The sequence below is a fragment of the Crocodylus siamensis genome, chromosome 5 (genome assembly GCF_052110815.1).
Source record: "Crocodylus siamensis isolate JL-2025a chromosome 5, ASM5211081v1, whole genome shotgun sequence".
Taxonomy (NCBI): Eukaryota; Metazoa; Chordata; order Crocodylia; family Crocodylidae; genus Crocodylus; species Crocodylus siamensis.
The window spans coordinates 39141515-39164869 of NC_143399.1; the positions used below are offsets into that span (position 1 = coordinate 39141515).

A 23355-nucleotide genomic window follows, 5' to 3' on the forward strand; every position below is an offset into this window, starting at 1 on the left:
CCTTGACTCATGCCATAGTAACCAGAACCCCTGACCTCTGCTATAGCAACCAGAGCATTGATGGCTGATCTGTCCTATAGTAACCACAACGATTACCTCTGACCCATGCCATAGCAACTGGGGCAATGATCCCTGACCTGTACCATAGCAACCAGAGTAAAATCCCTAACCAGTGGCTCAGAAAGAAGGGTGACAACCCCTGATTTATGCTATAGCAACCAGTGCAAAGACCTCTGACGTATGTCTTACAAACCATTGAATCACAAGAGCCTCCATACCCCAGGCCTGGCCCAGTGATGCCCCTGGGCCCCATATGTCCCAGGCCTGCCTCTAGTAAGGCCCAGTGGCCTGAAGAGGGAGAAAGAGATAACAGCTCTATGTGGGGAGCATAAGAGGACACCATTCACCTGGAAGGGACACTGACCTGTTGTTTTTTGTTTTGGTTTTTTTGGGGGGGAATATATATATATATATATATATATCTCTAAAGCATCCTGGATAAGCATTTCTACACAAACCTTAACATGCATTTAAAAGCTGTGCCCCTGTTACAATGGTCACCCCTGGGACACTTACCCACCACACGCAGAGAGCAAGCAGGGGGGAGCAGAAGGTGTCTGAGACAGTGAGAAGGATGAAGTCTGGTGAGTTAGAGCAAGGCAGGGGATTGGGAGCCAGGATGGGTCCTATTGCAGCTCTGGAAGGGGAGTGCAGTCTGGGGGTGAGACCAGGGGGAGCTGGGAGTTAGAGCACCTGAGTTCTCTCCCAGCTCTGGGAAGAGAATTGGGGTTGGCAGGTTAGAGCAGGAAGGCATGGAGCCAGTACTCCTGGGTTCCAGCTCCAGCTCTGAGTTTACTAGGTTAATTAACTGTGTCATGTTTAATTAGGTTTCTTAGGAATTACTGCCTGGGAGGTGTCAAACCACCCAAACAAGCATGCTGTTCCTAAACACCTCTCCCTGCTTGTGAGGGAAAGTACACCAGTGTCTATAACCTATGGCCTTGACCCTCATCTTACACCCAGACCCATCTTCCAGACCCCACTTCCCTCCCAGAGCTGGCATCGAACCCAGGAGTCCTGGCTCCCAGTCTTCTCTTCCTCTGTTAGACTCCACTCCCCTCTCAGAGCTGGGTGAGAACCCAGGCGTCCAGGCTTCCTGCACCCCAGGTGCCCTGCCTTCCTTTGCAACCCTGTCCTCGGGAGTTGTCCTCCCCCTGCTATTTTTAGCACCCCCAGAGCTAAGCGTGGCTGGGGTGGGAAGGGCAGTGGGGAGGGGGCGGGTACTGAATTTTGGCACAGGGGGGCTGGGAGTCTGTGCAGCCCAGCAACATGACACCTCCCTGGTTTGAGAAAGTGTTTACAGGCAGAGGACCCCGGGCACTGGCATTGGGACGGACAGATGGACAGAACAGTCTGGGGTAAAGAACTTGGGGGCGAGTAGGGGGGAGCAGCAGAAAAGAAGGGAATGCCAAGCAGAGGGGCTGCTAGGAGGGTCCTGAGGTGGAAAGTGGAGGGGATAAGACTGGTCCATTAGAAAAAAACGAGCTGGGAGAGAGAGAAAAAGGAGGAGAGAAAAACGGGAAGAGGAGGAAAGCGCCTGTAGGGGAGGAAGGTAGTGGAACAGAAGGAGCTGGTCAGAGCAGTGGGGAAACAGAGTGGAGTGAGTGAGGTGGGGGGTGGGATTTGTGGAGTGAACTAAGGACCGTGTCAGTGCCAGAAACGAAGGGAGGGGGGAACCCACGGTAGGAGAGACGAGACACATCAGCGGAAAGAGAAGCTGAGGCCGGATAAAGGGGCCCAGGCCACAGTAGGGAGCCGCCACCCACTGGCCCATGGCTCCCAGCCCCACGCCCTGAGTGTGCCAGACATGGAGAAGCCCCTGGCTGAGCCAGGGGGCCCCTACCCACTGTGCCCACACAAGGACTGCTGTGAGCGGGTGGTCATCAATGTCTCAGGGCTGCGCTTTGAGACGCAGGTCAAGACGCTGCGCCAGTTTCCTGACACGCTGCTAGGTGACCCTCGGCGCAGGGTGCACTACTTTGACCCACTGCGCAACGAGTATTTCTTCGACCGCAACCGGCCCTGCTTCGACTCCATCCTGTACTACTATCAGTCAGGTGGGCGGCTGCGGCGCCCTGCCAACGTGCCCATCGACATCTTTCTGGAGGAGCTCAAGTTCTACCAGCTGGGCGAAGATGCCCTCACTAAGTTCCGGGAGGATGAGGGCTTCATCAAGGAGGAGGAGCGGGCATTGCCCGAGCGGGAGTTCCTTAAGCAGGTGTGGCTGCTTTTTGAGTACCCTGAAAGCTCACAGGCTGCTCGCATCATCGCTATCATCTCCGTCCTTGTCATCCTTATCTCCATCGTCATCTTCTGCCTTGAGACCCTACCTGAGTTCCGGGATGAGCAAGATATTTCCCTCCCGGTGAGTGACAGGGAAAGAGAGCAGGGGTGTCTGGACCCTTTGGCTGGGCCTTGTCTGGGTCCCTTTCTCCCCAAGAGCCAGTGGGTGATGTCTCCACCCCAATGCCACAGTCCAGTCTGCCCAACAGCCAGTCCTGGAGTCCCATTAGCCCTTGCACCCCATCCCTTCTGCCCTCACCAGCCGACAGCTGCCCCCAATGCCCTACCACCCCACTGTGGTCTCCCTCACCAACCCCACTCTGTCCCCACCAACCCAATCCCAGCATCCTCTTTACCTGATCAATAAGGTGGGACAAGCATGGCATTGCCCTGCCAGCATAGACAAGGTAGCACCTGGTCCTTTGGTCCCCATCAGCTTCTAGCCATCTCATCCCTAGGTCCCAACCTTATTGTTACTCCACCACCTCTGGCTAACCCAGTTCCAGCATCCTCTCTGCCTGAAGTCCCTGTGGGTCAGTGGAGAGGGACACCCAGCCCCCTCACCCCAACTCAAGTATCAGCCTGAGTTTCCCCTCACCCCTCACAGAGGTGGGATAGAACCCAGGTGTCCTGGCTGCCAGTCCCTCCTGGCTCCATTCCTACTACAGCCCCTAAAGCCCATTCCCCTCCCCAAGCTGGGATAGAACTCAGGCATCCTGATGTCCCAGCAGGCTAGTCCCCCAGCCTGTTCTGCAGGGCATGGTGTTAACTTGCTGACTGGCTGTGCTCTGAGGTGTCCCGCCCAGGAGCAGCTGGCAGGATTAGCAGCCCTTAGCTGGTGCCTGCCGCCTGGTGTCACCTGATCTAGGGCTGTGTGAGCCATGCACCCCCATCCTCCCCCCAGTACCCCTTTCCTGGCTGGCAGAGATGGGACAGTGAAGAGATAATGGTTGTAAATTTGCTGCCTTTGAAGGCGAGTGCCAGGGATGTCTTGCCTGTGGCGGGGATTCCCTGTGTGAGGCATACCACACAGGAGGTGGGGGAAGGCTGGCACAGTTACCATGCCATGGTCCACCATGCACTGTCATGCCACTACTGAGCCATAGAACCTCTCCCCAGCCAGTGCCACCCACTGCCAGCCTGGTCCCAGTGTCCTTTGCTCCCAGACACTGTGCCCAAATTCTGGGATACGTGCAATGGCTGGCTATGCCAACCGCAGCTTCAGCTTCCCTTCCCAAAGTGGGAGACAACCCAGGTGTCCCAGCTCCCAGCCCCTTGCTCTTGCCCACCAGGCTCCGCTCCCCATCCAGAGCTGGGAAAAAAACCATATGTCCTGGCTCCAAGAGTCCCCGACTCTAACCTACAGGACCCCTCCCTTCCCAATGCTGAGATAGAACCCAGGCATCCTGGCCCCCAGACACATCTCCCAATGGCATCTCCCAGGTACTATTACTCACCCTCCAGGTCCTACTATCCTTCCACCCCAGCAGGTATCCCAGGGGACCCCACACCCTCTGAGCTACTGCAAATGGGCAATCTATGAAGTCCTAGATAGTGGGTGGGATGTAACACCTGGAAATGCTCCCTCTGCCTCCAGCCTGCCTCTCCCAACAGACAACCAATGTCCCCCTCACCTCAGAACAGAGACACAGGCCCAGCCAAGCCTGGTATCCCCACTCATGGGCAAATCTAGGATTTTGGAAAGGGGGGTGCAGATAGCGAGGTATCTCATCACATATAAAACAACACATATTTTTCTCCAGTTAAAAATTAACTAGAAGCTTTACTAGAATACTAGGGGTCCAGGGCTGTATTATTCAGTTTAAGATGAAGGAAAGACAGATATAACTTAATTGGAATGAGTTAAAAGTTCTGGGCACCACACTTTAGGAGGGATGTGGACAACATGGAGAGGGTCCAGAGGAGGGCACTCGCATGATCGGGGACAGCAGGGCAGGCCCTACAAAGAGAGGCTACGGGACCTGAACCTGTTCAGCTTCCATAAGAGAAGGCTGAGGGGGGATCTAGTGGCCTGTTACAAACTAGTCAGAGGGGACCAGCAGGCACTGGGGGAGTCCCTGTTCCCCCGAGCACTACCAGGAGTGACTAGAAATAACGGTCACAAGCTGGCAGAGGGTAAATTCAGATTAGACATCAGGAGGCGCTACTTCACTGTCAGGGCAGCTAGGATCTGGAACCAACTTCCAAGCGAAGTGGTGCTGGCTCCTACCTTGGGGGTCTTTAAGACAGGGCTTGACAATCACCTTGCTGGGGTCGTTTGACCCCAGTACTCTTTCCTGCCATAGCAGGGGGTTGGACCTGCTCAGGTCCCTTCTGACCTTACCAACTATGAAACTATGAAAAGCAATCTGCAGGGCTGTGAAATAGGAGCTTCATTACCAGGAGCAGTGAACACCCAGCAGAATGGCTAGGCTTGACTGGTGGAACATCAAGACTATTAAAAAAGAAGAGAGGATGTTAATACCTGTGGAATGAAGAGTTTAGAAGGGATGGGGGAGATGATAATGAGCCATTAAGTTAACTGACTCCCCCACCGCTTCCACAACCCAGTCAAGCACATGGATGAGCCTGGCATGGGGGAAGCCAGAGGTCCCTGGGGTCCTCCTGTCCCCTCCTGACTTCCTCCTTTCTCTCTGTCCCCCCAACAGCTGCACCATCACCGGGGGAACAGCAGCCACCCCTCATTACGGAGCTCAAAAAGCCAGTTCGAAGACCCCTTCTTCATCGTGGAGACCATTTGCATCTGCTGGTTCTCCTTTGAGCTGGCAGTGCGGTTCCTGGCCAGCCCCAGCAAACCAGCCTTCTTCAAGAACATCATGAACATGATTGACTTCGTGGCCATCATCCCCTACTTTGTGGCACTGGGCACTGAGTTCGCCCGACAACGTGGTGTTGGCCAGCCTGCCATGTCCCTGGCCATCCTCAGGGTCATTCGCCTGGTCCGGGTCTTCCGCATCTTTAAGCTGTCCCGGCACTCCAAAGGGCTGCAGATCCTAGGGCAGACCCTCAAAGCCAGCATGCGAGAACTGGGCCTCCTCATCTTCTTCCTCTTCATTGGTGTCATCCTTTTCTCCAGCGCCGTGTACTTCGCTGAGGCTGACCATGAGGATACAAAGTTCACCAGCATCCCTGAGGCCTTCTGGTGGGCTGTGGTCACCATGACAACTGTGGGCTACGGTGACATGTCCCCCGAGACAGTGGGTGGCAAGATCGTGGGCTCGCTGTGTGCCATTGCTGGTGTCCTCACCATCTCCCTCCCAGTGCCTGTCATCGTCTCCAACTTCAGCTACTTCTATCATCGGGAGATCGACTGTGAGGAGCAAGGCCAGTACACCCATGTCACCACCTGCCCCTACCATCTGCCCCCATCCCCTGCACCCCCTGCCCTCCAGGAAAAGGCCCACCAAAGGGAGGAGAAGCAACAGCAAGACAGCGCTGTGGTCCCACCCACCTCTAAGCTTCTGGATGGGGTGGTGTATGTGGATGGCGGCCAGCTGATGTCCTTGGGCCTTGAGCAATCCAACAAGCGCCTGGTGACTCAAGTGTGACCCCTGGCTCCCTAGCCCTCCTGCCTTTCGACGCCTCCCCTGCTCAACTGGAGGGGACAACACAGGGTAGCTCCCAGCTTATCTCCTACTGGGCCCGCCAGGGACAGGTACATCTCCTAGATAGTGGGAGAGGGGACATACCTCAAGGACAGCCCATCTGTCCTCATTTTGTCCGCCCCTCTCAGCATGTTTGGGGGCAAGGGTCTCCTAACATGGCTGTGTACAAAGATGGCAACTGTGTAGGACTGCATCTTAAGGATGGACCATTTGGCTTTCATGAACTGGATAGTGCAGAGACGTTACTGCCCAAGGCAGCCCATGCCCTCTCCTCTGACTCTTCTGCTTTTAGAAAGCTCTGGACACAGGCAGGTTGGGTAAAGGTGCTCCCTTCCCTGCCCCCACCCACTCCGTCTCCCCTCCGTGACTCACAGAGCAGTTGGCACTGGAGTGTCCTGTGATATCACATCAGTGTGGTCTTGGGTTTCACCTGCTGGACCATGCTCTGGAACATACCCCATGCTGCCGAGCCTCAAATAGCCAGAGTGGAGATAAATAAGGGAACGTGTCTTGCCAAGACATCTGAGTGAGGATTTCAGAGCAACACAATCCCAGCCTTTGGGGAGGTGGGGAGAGAGGGGGATGGAACCCCAGAGGAACTCAGTGTGCTGAGCTAGAGCTCTCTTCCCATGGCTCCCCACCCTCCCTCACACCGTCCAATACTTTCCCACCTCATCCCACCTGGAAGGAGCTGGCAGGTGGGGATGGGACAGCTGCTCCAAGGGACTTGACCTCCCAACTTATCTCAGGGATGTTGTAACCACAGCGCGTTTGGGTAACTGGAAGGAAATTCCAGATCTCTTCCTCCTTGTCTTTGGCCATGGACATGGCATAGGTCTCCCGTGAAGGCCAGCAGTTCCTAGGCCAAAGCTGCTAATGAAGGGGGCATGGACTTGGCTCATGGCTTGCAGGATATGGCCATGGCCAGAGACCCCCACTAGGAAACCCCAGTTGATGCAAGTGGCAGGTGAGGTGTGTCCTTCACATCCAGCTGGCCCATGAACTCCCTGCAACTATGCTGGGACCCTCCCACCCTCACCCTGTCCAAAGCAACTCAGGTCCCTTTTGCTTCCCAACCCAACACCACAGAATTCCAGCTCCTTCTAGTCTCTTCAACCAATACAGCCCTATCAAACCTTCCCATCCCTGGTCCAGTGTGATAGAGCCCACCCCCAACCCAGCCCAACTCAGCTCCCTCCCAAGCCACCTAACACAACCCAGGCCCCACGTCCCACCCAATCCCATGCAACAATGTCCCCTTCCAAGCCCCTAACTCAATGCTACTCTGCACAAACCCTCTCATCCTAACCCAGTATAATGTAACTACACCCCCCACAAATCACATCTCCATGCACTTTCCCCTAGTATAACTCCATCCCCAGTCAACCCAGTGCCATGGAACTCCATCCCCTCCAGCTGCTCAACTCAGCTGCCCCTAAGTCCACTCTCAGTCCCATCATGGCATGACACAATGCGTGTGCAACTCAAGTCAACCACAACCCCATGTCATTCGGCTGTGTCCTTCCCAACCCAACACAACATGGATCATCCCTCTCTATCCCCAAACAACACCCTGTTCAACGCACCCCTCACCTTTCCCAAGTCACATCTTTTCCCAAGCTGCTGACCCATCCCATCCCCATCCCCAACCCCTCCCAACCCAACTCACCTGTGGCCAAAGACCTATGAGGCCAGAGTCCCCCTCACCTCTCCTGGAGTAGAATAACCTACCTATAAGAGAGAGGGTCCCCTTGAAGCCTCCAGGTACAAGACCCTCACATACATGCACATACCTCTGGCTAAAAGGGCAAGACAAGGAGGACTTGATGGGGATAGGGACTCTGAAAAGACTTGGAAGTCTTAAAAAATTCAAGTGGCTGCTGTGCTCAGACATGCTGAGTCAAATGTAAAGGTCTGGGGTGGAAAAGAGGCCCCCATCCTCTCTGCCCTGATGTCAGTTCCATGCAACCCATCCCTTTCATTGTCTTAATGTTTTGTTCCAATGGTCTTAAGCTCCAGGTAGGAGCAGGAGGAGGTAGCGGTGGAAGGACTCATGAGGTAACTGCAGCAGGCCGGGGCTGTAGTGCAAATAAGTGTGTGTGTGTCTGTATATGTGTGTGTGTGTCTGTATATGTGTGTGTGTGTGTGCATGCACACATGTGCATGTGCGTGTGAACATAGACGCAGTGAGATGATTGTTGGGTGTGTCGTTATTGCTGATAACTGTATGGGTGGGTGCTCAGGTGCATTTGCATGCCCATAGCAACAATGAGATAACTGCTGGGTGTGTTGTTACAATTACAGTATATCTGTGTGTATGCGTGTGTGTGTGTATTTATGTAGCAGCAGTGGGATGACTTTTGTTCAGGAGTAGTTATAACTAACTGAGCACAAACACAAAATAACTGCAGACCCAACAGTAGATGGGTGAGTGTGTGGTCACTGCAACATAACAGTCGCATGGGGAAGCGGTGCCCACAGCATGGCTGGGTGGTAACTGTCATTTGCCATTGGGCGAGTGTATTGTAACTACAGAGTTGCTGTGGTGCATGTACATGAGAAATCACAGTGTAACCCCTGTAGAAATATATAGTAGTTACAGGACAATGCACATGCAAGCCATTCGTATGCAGAACTATGCACAGGCGGGAGGTAATTGCTGCATAACTACAACACACGCACACACGCGCGTGTGTGTGTGTCCCTGACAGACAGAGACAGAGGTGGAGACAGACAGCTACAGCCTCTGGCTGAGTGTTCAGCACGGTGGTTCTCAACATTTTTTAGACTCAAGGCCTCCCTCAGAAAATCCCAGTTCCAACCTTTCACTCACTTCTTGACTACAGAAAAATACTAGAATGAGTTGCCCATGGCACAGAGCTCCAGCAAGCCACAGCTGGTCAGAATGCTTGTGACACTAGATTCCCATTCCAAATCTCTGGGTTTCTCTTGTGCATCATCTGTACATGTTTGCACACCTCACAGTGCTAATATTCTGCAGCATTCTTAAAAGGGTCTCATGGTACCCTGGCTTGAGAATCACTGGCTTAATACCTAAATGTAATTGCTGTGTATGAGAGTGGTAGCTACCATGTAACCACTGGATGTGTGTGCATATGCATGTAATTACTGTAATGTAAACACCAGGTGGGTGTGTAGTAACCATAGTGTGAATGGGGTGCATGTGTGTATGCATGTAGCTATTGTAGAGAAAACACTGGGTGGATGGGTAGTAACCACACTATGAATGCTGCATGTATTCACATGTGTAGCCATGTATGCACGTCCACCTGTGCACTCGTGTACAGTGAGTGCGTGAGTGTATGCATATGTCCACATACCTGTGGGTGTACGTGCATCGACAGCCCCTGCTACATTACATATATTATGCAATTAACTGGTCAATTGTGTGCAATAAGTTTTGACCGGTCACATGTGCCAAGTAAGTATCACACCATAAAGATGACTCTCCAGCTATAAAAAGAGCCAATCAGCTATGAAGTATTTGAAAATGTGTAACAACTCTATAGCTGGTTTGTATCCAGCTTTAATTTGAAAATGTAGCAAGGCCTTATGTATAAGCCTGTGTGTGTGTGTGTGTGTGTGTGTGTGTGTACACTGAACATCTATGTGTATCCTTGTTTATTTGTGTGTGTATAGTGAGCATGCATGTGCATGTATGTGTGTACAGTTAGTGTGTATACGTAGGTGTATGCATATTACGAGTGTATGTGTATATATATGTGCAGTGTGTGTGCATGTACCTGTGTGTACGTGTCCAGTGTGAGTGTGTGTGTATGTGCATATACAGTGAATCTGCAGTCACTGTAGCATATGCCTGAACAGTCAGTGATGCCTTGTAGTCATGGGGCAAAGGCGCAGTCACCACCACAGATCCCTTATCTGTACGAGTGGCAGCCTGGGTGCAACTGTGCACGAAAGACTCATGATCATGGTGCGCATGCAGTGCACCTGGGCCAAAACAGCGACACTACACAGCCCAGGCCTGCTTCATACCCAGGGCCTCCCAACCCTGCCCCTTCCTGGACCCCTGTGGACCCATCAACTATGCCAGGCTGGAGGGACCCCCAGAGACCCTACTTGGTGGTACCTGACTTTGGAAGTGGTTGACAGAGCTGAAAACACCCCCAGCTTGGTCTTCAGCTGCCTGGCAGGCACCAGCTCCCATGACCGCCACCTTCTGCCTCCCTCCACAACTGCCCCCAGGACATTGGCACCTGTAGATCAGCCACTGGTCTCCTTCTTCTAGGTGTCCTGTACATGGGTGCCTGAGCTCTATGGTTTGCTCTGAGTGGCTGCTGTTCCAAGGGCAGATGTGTCTGATGCAGCAGGGAGTGCTGTGATCAGTGGGCCAGCTGGGCACAAGGGGGCTGGATACTCCCAAAGGGAGGTGGGCATCCAGCCCCCACCTCCTGGGAGACCAGGGCTGTTTGTTAACATACCAGCTAGAGTCAGGGTCCCCCACAGTGCTAGGCGCTGCACAGAATGACTGAGATTGGGGTTCCATCATGCTAGACTGTGTCAGCTAGTCCCTGCCTCTCAGACCTCATGCCGCTGAACCAACAAAGAAGAACCCTTTCCCACAACTAGATCTGGAAGCATGGGGCTTGCAGCTGTGACAACTCAGCCATGTAAAGCCAGGACTTGAATCCATGTCTCCAGAAACTCCTGCTCAGACCCACTGGTGCTCCCTCCATCCTGGTGTGTCTCAGGGCAAGAAAGCCCACACCTGCACTTGGGTGCACTGGGTACCTGGGCCACCATTCTCACTGCCTCCATAGGCCAGAGCCCACTGCACCCCCTCCCCTTGTCCACAGATGAGCTCCCAACTTGGGATATCTTGTATACTGGCGTGAGAAGAGGCAGCTCTTTGAAACAGGCAATGTATCTACAATAAACCCAACAGCACTGGTTATTTATTGCTAAGGAAGGATGGGGCCCAGCTGTGTTTTCTCTGAACCCCACTTTGCGGTGCCCCCTGTGCTCTCCAGCCAGGCCCCTTTCTATTAGCCAACTCATACATTGCACACTGGGGGGGGAGGGTGGAGATAAACCTCCAGTGTAAATTTGGAGGGGCCAGTTGCTGTAGGAAACTGGGGGGGGGGGGATGGAAACAGGAGTGGCTGTTGTCTCTGATGGGGTGACACCCCATTTCCACTAGTCCCAAATCCTCTCCTAAAACCATTGCATCAATCCCAGGGATCCCCAGAACAGGCCAAGGGGCTGCGCCATGGCAGATCCAGGGCTAGATTTCTTGCTGGACAGGGAGGAGGTAATATTGAATTCATGCTGGGGATGGGGAGAGGGCAGGGGAGGGGCTGGGGCTGGGGCTGGGGACTCCAGGTTCTATCTGTCCTGGTGCATCTATGCAGAAACCTATGCTGAAGTGAGCATGTGGAACCCAACAGGGCTGTACTGGTTTTGTGCCTGGCTGCAGCTATGCACATCAGTCTAAAGGTTCTACTAGAAATATTGGGAAGGTGGGAAGTGCCAAGCACAGGGAAGTGGGGTTTGCAACAGTTAATTAAGGCAGCCATGGCCCCTCCAGGTTGGCACAGGGATGAATCCCAGGGTGTGAGCCATCCCGATGTGTGTACCATTGGTAATGCCAGGGATACCGGACGGGTTGCAATCCCAGGGGGTGCATGGCAGGTCATTAGTAGCCAGGAGCTGTCCTGGAGCCCCAGTCCCTTGTCCAACCTACTCCTAACACTACCCCAGAGCCCTGTGCCACTGCTGTGAGGCCACTGTCCAAGGATGCCAAGAGCCCCCAGATCTGCTCCAGGTGAAGCCAGGGGCTGGGGGCTGGCAGTGTCTGGCCCCAAGCAGGTTGTTACGTATGCTGGAAACATCCACGGACCGAGAATTTTGAAAAGGGGACGGGTGCAGATGCCGTGGTACATTATCACATGTAAGAAAACTCATATTTTTATCCAGTTAAAGGGAAACTAGAAGTTTTTCTGATAAGCTGGGGGACTAGCACTATATTATTCCATTTAAGATCAAAACAAAAATCACTATGAGAATGCACTCTGATTTGCTAAATTATATATAAAGCTTAGAAAAAGAATGCAACAAACTATGTAAAAAATAGAATAGTCTAGAGACATCGGGTCATGAGTCCCGTAGTCATTAGTGTTAAATGTACATCTCTTGTTCAGATTCCTAAAACAAAATCTAGCCTTCCTGATCATCTTGACAGCGCCTTCAATGCTTCACTGTCAGACACTTCTACACACAAGTTAATAGGACCATACTTGAGTTGATGCTTTTAGATAGAGCTAAAAACAGTCTACTGGGCTGTGAAATAGATGAGAAACACTACCAGGAATGGTGAACAGACAGCAAAATGGCAGGAGAAAAGATACTTTGAATAGTGGAACACCAAGAGCTTTAAAAAGGAGAGGATTGTTAACACCTGTGGAGTAAAGATGAGCAGGAATCAGGGAGGTGATCATGGGCAATTGACTCTGTCAGTTCTGCCTGAATAGAAATGCTACTTCCCCTCCTGGCCATTTGTTTTATAAAGTTTGGGTGGGCAGGAATCAAAGGAGGGTGCAACTGCATCCCCATGGATCCGCCCCTGGCTACAGAAGAAGGTAGCTTCTTCTCCACCCCTCCAACAAGTCCATACACATCTGCCCAGGGGATAAAATTTCTTCCTGACCCCAAATGCAGAGTCAGTCTGAACCTGAGCAGAGGGACAAGACCCTCCAAACAGGAACCTCTGAGTTTAAAGTCCCAGTAGGAGCACTGGCGCAGCCCAGTTACAACCCCCAGCCTTGGCTGCAGCTGCCAACATGCACTGGCTCTGAGGAAGGCAAGAAAGCCCCTCTGACACCTGTAGCAGCAGCAGGGGGAAAAATTCCTTCCCGAGCCATCATGGGCACCAGCAAAGTCCAGAGGGAGCAACACATCAGCCTCTGTGAACCTTCCCCCCATCCAAGGGAACTGGGCTGGTTGTGGCTAGACTTGGGAGGCCCCTGTGGCATCAGGTGCTGCAGAGACCCTGATCTGGGAGAGAGGAGTTGGGGGTCCTGCTGTTGGCCAAGCCCAAGCTGAGGGAGCTGGATCATAGCAGCAGATCTGGGGGACAGTAGGCACCAGGCTTACTGGGGCAGGGAAGAGATAAACTGGGCTATAGCTTCTGCTCCGGCCACAGGGTGTTGTGGGGGAGGGGGACTATGCCACTGGCAACACCTGGGGGGCAGCTGCCCTATAGTAGTCCCCAGATACTGGAGCTGGAGGCATTATAGCAGCCTTGCCCCCCTGCTGTGCAGGGCAGATCACATTGGAGGGGGCCACGAGGCCATCCCAGGTGACTCTTCCCTCCTCACAGCTTCATGCTTGGCACCCCTGTTCCCTCCCGTCCCTCCGTCCCTCCTGCTGAGGTGGCAGGTTTAATTTTAGGCCTGTAGAATAGCCTGGATTCCAGCTGGGTCCTAGCGGCTGGGGGAGGGGGCAGCCACTGGGTGGGGAAGGGGGTCCTGGAGAAGGGGAGCATGTTAAAGGGACTGCACCTCATGGGATGAAGGGGAAGGAGGGGATTGGTGCCCCACAGGCTGGCACTGGGTGGGGGGATTATCCAGCAGGGCATGGAAATGTACAGGCAGGCTTGTGGGGGGGCACAGTTGAATGGACAGATGAAGGTTCTGTCAGAGGGATGGGGCACTGGGATGGATGACAGGCTCTAGGGTGCACAGACAGGCTGAGGCATAGGGCAAGACACAGGGACAGAAGGCATGGGGTGTACGGACAGACAAATGGACACAGGGTCTGAGGGATGGGTGGCCAGACAGAGGGACAGCATATAGGGGCAAATGGATGGATCCCACCCCCACAGCCAGAGCGATGGAGGGGCCAGGATGGAAGGATGAACACTCGGACAAGGGCAGGGAGCTGGTTAGGCTATCCCCACTGGAGTCCCTGCCAGAATGGCAAGACTAAAAGAGCCCCCCACCCGCCTGTGACCACCCCCCAGGGCCCCATGGGGAACATGTGCTACTCCAGGCCAGTTCCCACTGTAAACAGGAGGCTAAATATAACCCTGGACAGTGGCCAGGGAGCATGTGCTGCCTCGCCCCAGCAGGGGTTACTGTGGGGGTCAAGGGGCAGGAGCTGGGGGTTGGGAGCAGGATGCCCAGACCTCCCCTGACCCCAGCATAGGGCATGACCTAGACACAGGCAGCGAGTGGGGCAGAGAGCAGGACCCCTAAAACAAAGGAGTTGTGACTCCCAGCCCTGCTGAGCCCCTCCTGAGCTGTGAGAGAATCCAGGTGTCCTGGCTCCCAGACCCCCCACCTCCCCCCCCACCACACCAGACCCTATTGCCCTGATTTTCTGTAGGAGCGGGGGGGGCACATTCTTCCTGCAAAAGCTGGGGGCAGGTGATGGGGGTTGGGCAGGGGAGGTGTGGGCAGTGAGACATGGAGCAGGCCGGAAGCAGCAGCTGCTTACAGCATCTGCAGAACATCTGGGGCGGGGGGCGCATCTGGCTGTGAGGTACCAGCAGAGGGTTCCTATGCCAGTGGTAGAGAAGATGTGGGTCCCAAGCCCTGCACACCCCACAGGGAGGGAACCCTGAACACAGAGGCCAACACTCAGTGCCACCACCCTGCAGTGATGCCCCTACCTACTGGAAGCAGGCCTGCACCAGGTTTTTGGAGAAGAGGATGCAGATGAGGTCCAGGAGGGTGTCCAGGCTGGAGACCTCCTTGTTGCACCTGCCCATGCCCAGAGCCTGCTTCAGCTTGGGGTTGCCCAGGTGGATGGTGAGGGTCAGGATGACACCCAGCATGATCGCCAGCACCATGGTGCACACGTTATGCCATGGCCTGCATGCCCATGCACCTGCTTGACCTGGTGTCCAGCCCTGCCAGCCCTGTGCCACACACACCCTAAGCCTGGCTATGAGCTGGATGTGGTGCGGGCCTCTGGGATGCAGCCACTTCTGGGGTGGGCACATTACAGCCTGGTTATACAGGCACCTCCTCACCCAACGAGATGCCTGCCTCTAATTTACCCCACCCCAAAGGCAGCTGCTATACAGGGGCCCTAATCTGTCCAAGGAGATGCAGCCGCCTCTGGCTCTTCTTCCCTGGCTGCAGTTAGATGTTTAAGGGCTGAGTTTAGAGTAGGTCAAAAGTCGGAGGTCAGGGCTGGGGAGGGGAGGCAGGGGTTCACTCCCTGGACCTGTTTCTGCTTAGGCAAAGGAAGCAGCTAAACTTATTCCTCAGGGTGAATGGGGTGAGGGAAGATGCTGTGGGCCCCACCCACCCTGACCTTGCCCACCAAGGTGGCCTCCCTGGTGGCCCTCACTTCCAACCAGCAGCCCCTTGCCCCCCCCAGCCCTGCTGATGCCCTCCTGACCCCCAGCCCCCTGCCCCTCCAGCCCTGGCAGTGCCCTGCACTCCCAACCTGCAGCCCCTTGCCTCCCAGCAGCCCTGCTGGCGCCCCCCACTCCCAACCACAGCCCCCTGTCCTGCCAAGCCCTGTTGGTGCCTCTCACACCCAACCGGCAGCCCCCTGCCCCCCCAGCCCTGTGGGTGCCTCTCACTGTGTAGCAGCTGTAGCAGCCTGTGCCCCCCTCTAAAGGGTCAGGTCCTTTCAGGCAGCCCCAGGCCCGAGTCCTGCTCTTCATAAAACCAGTCTGAGCAGAACCAGCTGCCCCCAGTGCAGAGGAGGGGATTAACTCCTTCCCTCCCAGAGCAGACAGCCAAGGGCTGGCTGTATACACCCTCTAGCCACATGGGCCCATTCCACCCCAGACCTGACTGCATGGCATGGCTGGTGGAGGGGGGGTTCCCCTCACTCATGCCCCCCCAACCCTAGAGGGAGACTGGTGCTGGTCCCTCCTGGGGGAAGAAAAGGGAGGGAGAAACTCTTCATTAACCCCATGGGGTGCAAGTGGACCTGAGACCAAGCCCCACCGACCTCCTCCTTGCAGGGATGAACAGAGACCCATCACCTGGGTGGGGGGGTTTTGAGACTGCCCCAGCCTCCCCACACCTTCAAGGCCTGTCCCCTCCCCCCCCGGCTTTCCTTATGGCTTTAATATAAAACACTATGGGACAAGGAGCCATAAAAAAGCCCTGGTGGGTGAGAGGCTGGCTGGCTGTGGGGGTGAAGGGGTTGGTGGGTATCCGTTCCCCACCCTGGCCCTCACTGGCTGTCCCTAACCCCTCCTTGCTTCATCTTCCCCAGCTTCCAAACCTCAGCCTTGTTTTTCCCATTAGTCTTGTTTTAAAAGATAAAACAGCTGTCTCTAGGGAATGTGTGTGTGGGGGGGCAGTTTCTAACCTGGCTCTGAGAAAGCAATGGGGTCTAGGGAGGGCGAGAGTGCAGACACCTGGGTTCTAGCCTGACTCTGGAGGGGTCGGGTCGGGGGGGCATGGGTTGGGGTGGGGAGCTGGCAGCCTAGAGGCCTGGGTTCTGTCTCTGCTGGGAAAGATCCAGAGGACCTTGAATGAGGTCATATTCATCACTACAGAGGTCAGGATCCTTCTAGCACCTCCTCCTGGCTGTGGCTGCTCCTTTTGTCACCCCAAAATTAATTCCACCCCCCACACACACAATGCCCAGCCACCAGGAGGCAACACCAATGCTCAGCACTCACACTCCCTCAGCCCTCACACCCTACTCTGCAACTGGGGGGGGGGAGGCAGGGGGCTGTGAGTCAGGAGTGAGGGGCATTGGCAGGGATTTTGGGGGGCAAGGGGCTGCAGGTTGGGAATGAGGGGCACCAGCAGGGCTGGGGGGCAGGGGACTATGGGTCGGGAGTTAGGGGCACAGGCAGGGTGGGGGAGCTCCCTGCCTCGGGCGCTGTGCTGGGACTCTGGCGTCCCACCCCGTAAGCCCCATGGAATGCAGCCTGGGGGGCCAGGGGTTCGTCAGGACACGTTGGCCCCACCCAAGCACTGCCTGAAAATGGCTCCTGGCCAGGAACGCACAGGCGGGGGGAGAACCTGACCCTCCACCCCCTAGATCCATCAGCCCGGCATGTGGCACAGACCCCCAAACCCTTTAGCAAGCACCACAGCACCCTGAAGCTTTCCCCCCACCCATGTGCACCTACAGACATGCACACACCCTGCAAGCACACACGTGTATATACCGATACACCCAGAGACACGCATTTGTGTGTACACTGACACACGTGTATACACCGACACATGCACACACATGCCCAGCACATACAACTGTGTATAAACCATCATACATATGCATGCATACCTGTCACACGTATACACTGATGCACACACCAGACACACACATGCATGTGTATACACTAACACCCCCAGACATGCACTCATATATATACAACAGCCCTCAGACATGCACATACATGTATACACCCACATGCATACATGCATACACCAACACATGGAAACATGCACCCCCAGACACGTGCACACACACACACACACACACAACACAGGTGCACACAACCTCCCACCTCACCACCCAGCCCAGCCCAGCCCTTGCCTCCAAGTACAACCAAATGACAGGCAAACCTTTTCCCCTCCACACCCCCAAGAGGGGCAGGCCCAACCCATGTCTCCTCCACCCCACCCCACCCCCGTCAAGACCCCTTTGCACCTGGACACACATTCACAACTTTATCTTCCCAGTGTACAGCAGGCACACGTGCACACACGCTTGTTTGGCTTATCCCCTCCAGCAAGGGGCAGCACATGCAGGCACACACATGGAGTGGGACCTATGTGCTCCAGAAGGGGGTCTCTCACACACACCCCTCCCTCCAGCAGGGGGTCACACACACACGCCCTCTAGCAGGGGCTTCTCCCTCTCTCACAAACACACACACACACACACACACACTGTAGGACAATGCACACATGCACAGACAGCATATGCCAACATGTGCACAGGTCCAGAGTACATGAAACACAAGCAATGTATGACACAAGACATGGTCATTCAACGTATAACAAAACACACACAATATAGGACAGAATGCCCCATCGCACCCCTCGCACATACACCCTGGCATAGACGGCCTCTGACGACCTGTTAACAGAGTTTTTTGGCAAGACTTTGACTTATTTTATTTATTTACTGGAATCCCCAAGAAAAGCACCAGGAGAAGCCCCCACAGGCCCTTCACCCACTGCTCATTCTTCTGGTTAGCCCACCCTATAGTGACCCCCACCCCTGAGACCCACATCCTGGGGGACCTTTTAATGGAGTTTTTGGGAAGACATTTCCATAGGTTTTTTAGATCCCCTGGAAAAACACTAGGAGAAGGCCACAGATGCTGGGGGGTGTTCACCTACTGCTCAAATACATAGTTAGCCCACCCCATAGTGACCCCCACCCTGGGGACCCACAGTCCCAGGGGACCTTTTCATGGGGTTTTTGGGAAGACGTTTCCATAGGGTTTTTCCCTCCAGAGAAACACCAGCAGGGGGAAGACAGCTTAAATGGTTTCACTTACTGCTCCGAGATGGCGTGTGAACCCCACCCCCACCCTGATCCCTGGCTTTGGGGGGCTGTGAGAGGTGTGAAGGGTATGTCAGGCTCAGGTAGGCCAGGCTCTCTCTCATTGCCCCCTCCAAAAAAACCAGCCTGGCCAGGCTGGGTAATAGAAGATGCATGCCTGCCCCAGCTCCCCCCATCCCCCCTCCACCCAGCAGGACAAAAGGGAGATGAAAAGAGGAGGCCAGACAAGTCTGGGGTCCCTGGGGGGTGGCTGGCAGAGGAGCCGGCTGCTTTGTTCTCCCCAGCCCCCAGACACGGGGTGGGGGGGGTCTGGGGTTTGGGTTTCATGGGTGAGAAGTGATGGGAACCGGGTGTAGGCGGGGAACGGAGGGGTGGGTGGGGAGCTTCAGGGGGCAGGGGCCGGGGCCAGGCGCTGCCTGGCTCAGGTGAGCCAGGCCCTGCCCTCCTGGGGGAAGCCTCTGGCTTGGGCTGGGTGGGGGGCACCTGTGCCCCCTTGGCTGTGCCCTCTGGTGCCTTTGACATGCCCCCTGGCAGGGGGGGAGGGTTCTCTGCCCCCCGGCCTCCAACCCCATCATCACCCAGGGACCTTAATCAAAGCCAGATCCTGGCCAGGTCCTGGGGAAGGGGAGGCGGTGGGGTAGAAGGATCAGGTGCCTCTATCATGCCCCCACCCAGAGGCAGGTGGGGTGGGGGGAGAAGCAAGCAAGTAGGCATGGAGTATAGGACTCCCCCCCCAGGTCCCTCCACTGGCCAAGCCCCCTCAGCTGTCTCCCCCTGCCCCCCTATCCCACCTGCCTCCTCCCTTCTTCCCCCTCTGTTTCTTCCCCAATAACTCGGAGATCAAAGCCAGGGGGGATGCCAGGCCCCCCCCATCCCAGGCCCCGCGCCCCCCCTTCTCTCCCCCCGCTCCCCGCCCTGCCATTCAATCGCTGCCCAGAAAACCGAAACCAGCCCCTTCGGCGGCGACTTTATTAACTTTTCATGTTGAAACCCAAAGGCTCTCGCGTGTGCTGGGGCCAGGGCCAGGGCCAGGGCCAGGATCTGTGGCCAGGAGCTGGGGGAGCTGTTTGTCTGTCTGTCCATTCCCCACCCCACATGCCTTGACACCTCCCAGAGGAGCTGGGGATAGAACCCAGGTGTCCGGGCTCCCAGCCCTTGGAAGGGGAAGAGAAAGCAAAGGAGATCAGGTAGGTATGATGGGGAACCTGTAGGGCAGGGGCAAGGGACTACGGGTTGGGAGTAAGGGGTACCGGTAGCGCTGGAAGGGGGTGCAGGTTGGGAGTGAGACACACCTGGGGTGTGCAAGTTGGGGATGAGGGGCACCAGTGGGCTGCATTAATGGCAGGGGTCCCTGGGGAGCTCCTGTGTGCTCTGGGTCCCTGTAAACTCATGCTGGGGGTGGGGTGGGGGGTTACTCCCTGTCTGAGCCTGGGCTGCAGGGAGCTTCCTGGCAGGGGCGGGGGGGATTCCTGGCCTCCCCCATCCCTCACTCACCTTCAGGCAGAGGCCGCCTTCAATGGGAAGCAGCTGGCGGAGAGGGATGGAGCCTCTGAGGTCTCCCAGGGAGAGGCTGCGGGGCCTGGACTGCATTAGCCATGAGTCAGGTCCTGTACAGATACACAGACAGACAGACAGCCCACTCCCCCCACTTCGGCTCCTATGTGGGGGCTGGGAGCCCCGGACACCTGGGTTCTCTCCCTGCTCTCGGAAGAGTGTGGGGCCTGGTGGGGCTGGGACACCCGGGTTCTTTCTCAGGAAGGTTTGGAGGGGTGGGGGGGCCCTCTGGTCACAGCAAAGCCCTGGATGCACCTTCACCTCTGGTGGGTTTGCCCCCTCTCCAGTACCCAGGCCTGGCACAGGGTCCCCACTCCTCATACCTGCCCCCCTGGCCCCGAGCAGCACAGACTGACCCTTCTTCCCTGCCCCTGACCCAATCGTGCACACTCGTTCGGAATCCCTGCTTGCTCCTGGTGACGTGTCCTGGCATGGCATAGCGCGCACGGGTTAACAAGGGGGCTGCCGGTCGGGAGTGAGGGCACCTGTAGCCTGCGACAGGGCACTGGGAATGGCGGAGAGCTGCGGGTCAGAAGTGAAGGGCACTGGCAGAACTGCCGGGACACGGCCTGAGGGCCAGGAGTGCGGGGCACCGGCAGGGCTGGGGGAGGCAGGGGGCCGCAGGTCGGGAGTGCGGTGCAGCGCGGGGGGGCCGGGACAGGCCAGCACTCGCCGCAGGCGCTCACGGGGGGGGCGAGGCCCTCGCACGGATCTGTCAGCGCCCCCCCGTGAGCGGGGTCAGGGCGCCAGGCATTGTGGGTAACGCGGTATGCAAATCGGCCCGGCCCGGCCCCGCCCCCCACAGTGGTGGGTGCAGGGCGGGGGTTTCTCGCAGGTCCCCTGGGCTGGGCGAGACCTCAGGCGTCCTGGCTGCCCCTCGCCAGCGCACACCCCGCAGAGCCTAGCGCAGCCCCGTGGACACGGCTTCCCGCGCGGCTCGCTCCAAGGGCTGGAGCTGCGTGGACCAACCCCCCCGCCATAAACCCCGTACCACAGGCCAGCCCAGGCCCAGGCGGGGTGCACGCGGTGCCCACTCCCAGCCCATCCCCCAGGCCTCGGCCCCCCCGGCTCGAGCGCAGCCCCGGCCCCCGCCAGGGCAGGTTGGAGGCCTCTGTCTCTGGTGGTGGATTCCAAAGCTGGCGGCTGCGGGAAGGGGGGGGCTGGGGGCAGTGAATGGGATCCAGATGCAGGCACATCTGGGGAGGGCGTCGGGGTCGAGTTGGGGGCTGATCCTACCCGCCTTTGAAACTGAAACCCAGCGGGCAGCTGTCCCAGGACCTCCCCCACATCCCCATGCACTGAGCTACCTGTTCTCAGCCAACAAGGGGCACAGGGCCACGCGGGGGAGGGCAGACTGGGTACCAGGATGCCTGGGTTCACCCTCAGCTTTGCAAATGGATCTAGCAAGTCAGGGCACAGGGATCCTGGACCCCTGGGTCCTCACCCAGCTCTGAGAGGGGGCTGCTTACAGCAGGGGGTGCAGGGAGCCCAAACACCTGGGTTCTCAGTCCAGCCAACAGCTTTTCTGTCTTTTTCTTCCCTCCCAGGTCTTCTGAGTGACAGCCCCAGCTCCAGCACCCCTGACTGGCTGAACCCCCCAAACACTCCTCAGTCCCCAAGTGTGGTAGATGCTCCAGACCCCCTGGGAGGGGGCCCCAAAGTCAGACTGACCTTGAGACTCCCCACTTGCTGCTGAGCCCATGGGGTGCCCAGGCCAGGACTGGCCGGTTGGAGAGGCCCCCAGGGCTGCAGGGGTCCTGACACAGAGCCCTGGTGCCTGGTAGGACGTGGGGAGCGGAGCCTGGGGAACCCCAGCCATCTGGGGAGATCAGGAAAGGGCTGCAGAGCTCTGCTGGGCCCAATACCAGAAGGGACATGAATCGGACCAGGGGCCGGGACTTCTGGGAGCAACGTGGTCAAGACCCCCACTGAGCTGGCAGGTAACACCTAAGGCCTCTCGCTTCCAACCTGCAGCCCCTCCTGTGGGTCGCAGGGCTGGGGTATAGGGGGGATGGGGGCATGTCTAGGTGCTGCGTCCCAGGGCTGGAATATGGTGGGGGACAGGACTGTATCTCGGTGCTGTGTCCCCCTGCTCTAACCCTGCTCTCCCTCCGATCAGGTCCCCTGGGTGCCTAGTGATGCCCAACCTGCTTCTGCCCATGGTGATGACATTATTCCTTTGTGGATTCCATGCTGCCCCCCTCCCCCCGCCTGCCCTAGATGCTGGGGTCCCTTGGGACGGGACACCACCTCCCCCAGATGAGTGGGACCTGTACTCCCCCCGTGTGGCCCTGTCCCACCAGGAGCCTGCGGGGCCCCCGCTGCTCCTGCTGCTGGAGGAGCCAGGGATGCAGGCAGTGGTGGCCAATGGGACACGGCGGGTGCGGAGGGGAGCGGAGATGGCAGCTGCGCGCCGGGGGGAGATGGCTGTGTGCGACAGCGTCAACGTGTGGGTGACAGACAAGCGGGCAGCCGTGGACATCCGGGGCAAAGCAGTGACAGTGCTGTCTGAGGTGCAGACGCTGACGGGACCCCTCAAGCAGTACTTCTTCGAGACCAAGTGCAACCCAGCTGGCGGCACCGGGGGTGGGTGCCGGGGTGTGGACCGGCGCCACTGGCTGTCCGAGTGCAAGGCCAAGCAGTCGTACGTGCGGGCACTCACCGTGGACGCTGAGAAGTTGGTGGGGTGGCGCTGGATCCGTATTGATACAGCTTGTGTCTGCACCCTCCTCAGCCGTGCTGGGCGGACGTAGGAGCCCCAGGGCACGTGAGGGAACGTGGCCTCTGCCAGCAGCTGGACTAGTTGGAGCCATGGATGTGGTGGCTGAGGGGCCTGGAGGAGATGTGGCCAGGCCTTGTGTGGGCAGGCCTGTATGGATGGTGCTGCCACTGCTCCCCCCATGGCTAGACTCCAGGGACCCCGCTGACCATGCTAGGGTCTCACAGGAATTGGGGTCCTCAGGCATGGTGGTTGGTGCCTGGGCCTACAGCCAGACTCTGTGGCCTGCGTCTGTGTCCTGAGTGGTGTCATTTCTTTGGGATTCAACTGTTTCATTTTGGTTAACTCTATTTCCTACCATATTTATTGCCTCCCCCCGCCCTTCAGGACTCTTGTGATGGCTGCTCCCTGACCCCTTTGCTCCGTGTTAACTTATTTCCCGTGGCACCTGCCCCCTGCCCTGGTGTAACGTGAGGATGTGCCTCCCCCCCACTCCTGGAAAGACCTGAATGACCCCATGCCTTGTCTCAGCCTCTGTCATTGGGTTCGCTGCACTGGGAGGGGCTGCCATGGAAGCCGGATACCAGGTCCCTTTGTAGACCCTCCACCCCTAGCCCTGCTGGTGCCCCT

The 23355-nt window shown here is 56.8% G+C and overlaps 2 protein-coding genes across 3 annotated transcripts; both read left to right on the plus strand.

Annotated features, from left to right (window-relative positions):
* The first annotated feature begins 500 nt into the window (after window positions 1–500).
* KCNA7 (potassium voltage-gated channel subfamily A member 7) lies at window positions 501–10920 on the plus strand. The gene is made up of 2 exons (XM_090049931.1): window positions 501–2425; window positions 5013–10920. The coding sequence occupies exons 1-2, from the start codon at window positions 1868–1870 to the stop codon at window positions 5910–5912; spliced, it is 1458 nt and encodes a 485-aa protein (XP_089906057.1). The 5' UTR covers window positions 501–1867; the 3' UTR covers window positions 5913–10920.
* Window positions 10921–19354: 8434 nt separating this feature from the next.
* NTF4 (neurotrophin 4) lies at window positions 19355–23307 on the plus strand. 2 transcript variants are annotated; one of them, XM_090049937.1, is made up of 3 exons: window positions 19355–19639; window positions 21554–21946; window positions 22126–23307. In XM_090049937.1, the coding sequence occupies exon 3, from the start codon at window positions 22145–22147 to the stop codon at window positions 22757–22759; it is 615 nt and encodes a 204-aa protein (XP_089906063.1). In that variant the 5' UTR covers window positions 19355–19639; window positions 21554–21946; window positions 22126–22144; the 3' UTR covers window positions 22760–23307. The 2 variants fall into 2 exon arrangements, with proteins under 2 accessions (XP_089906063.1, XP_089906064.1); XM_090049938.1 differs by lacking the exon at window positions 19355–19639 and adding an exon at window positions 19664–21106.
* Window positions 23308–23355: the final 48 nt, after the last annotated feature.

Bases quoted from the DNA above. Each gene is read 5' to 3' on its own strand.
- NTF4 (XM_090049937.1), top strand. From the start codon at position 22,145: ATGCCCAACCTGCTTCTGCCCATGGTGATGACATTATTCCTTTGTGGA.
- KCNA7 (XM_090049931.1), top strand. From the start codon at position 1,868: ATGGAGAAGCCCCTGGCTGAGCCAGGGGGCCCCTACCCACTGTGCCCA. The intron at 2,426-5,012 runs GTGAGTGACAGG...TCCCCCCAACAG, and splicing joins AGCAAGATATTTCCCTCCCG to CTGCACCATCACCGGGGGAA.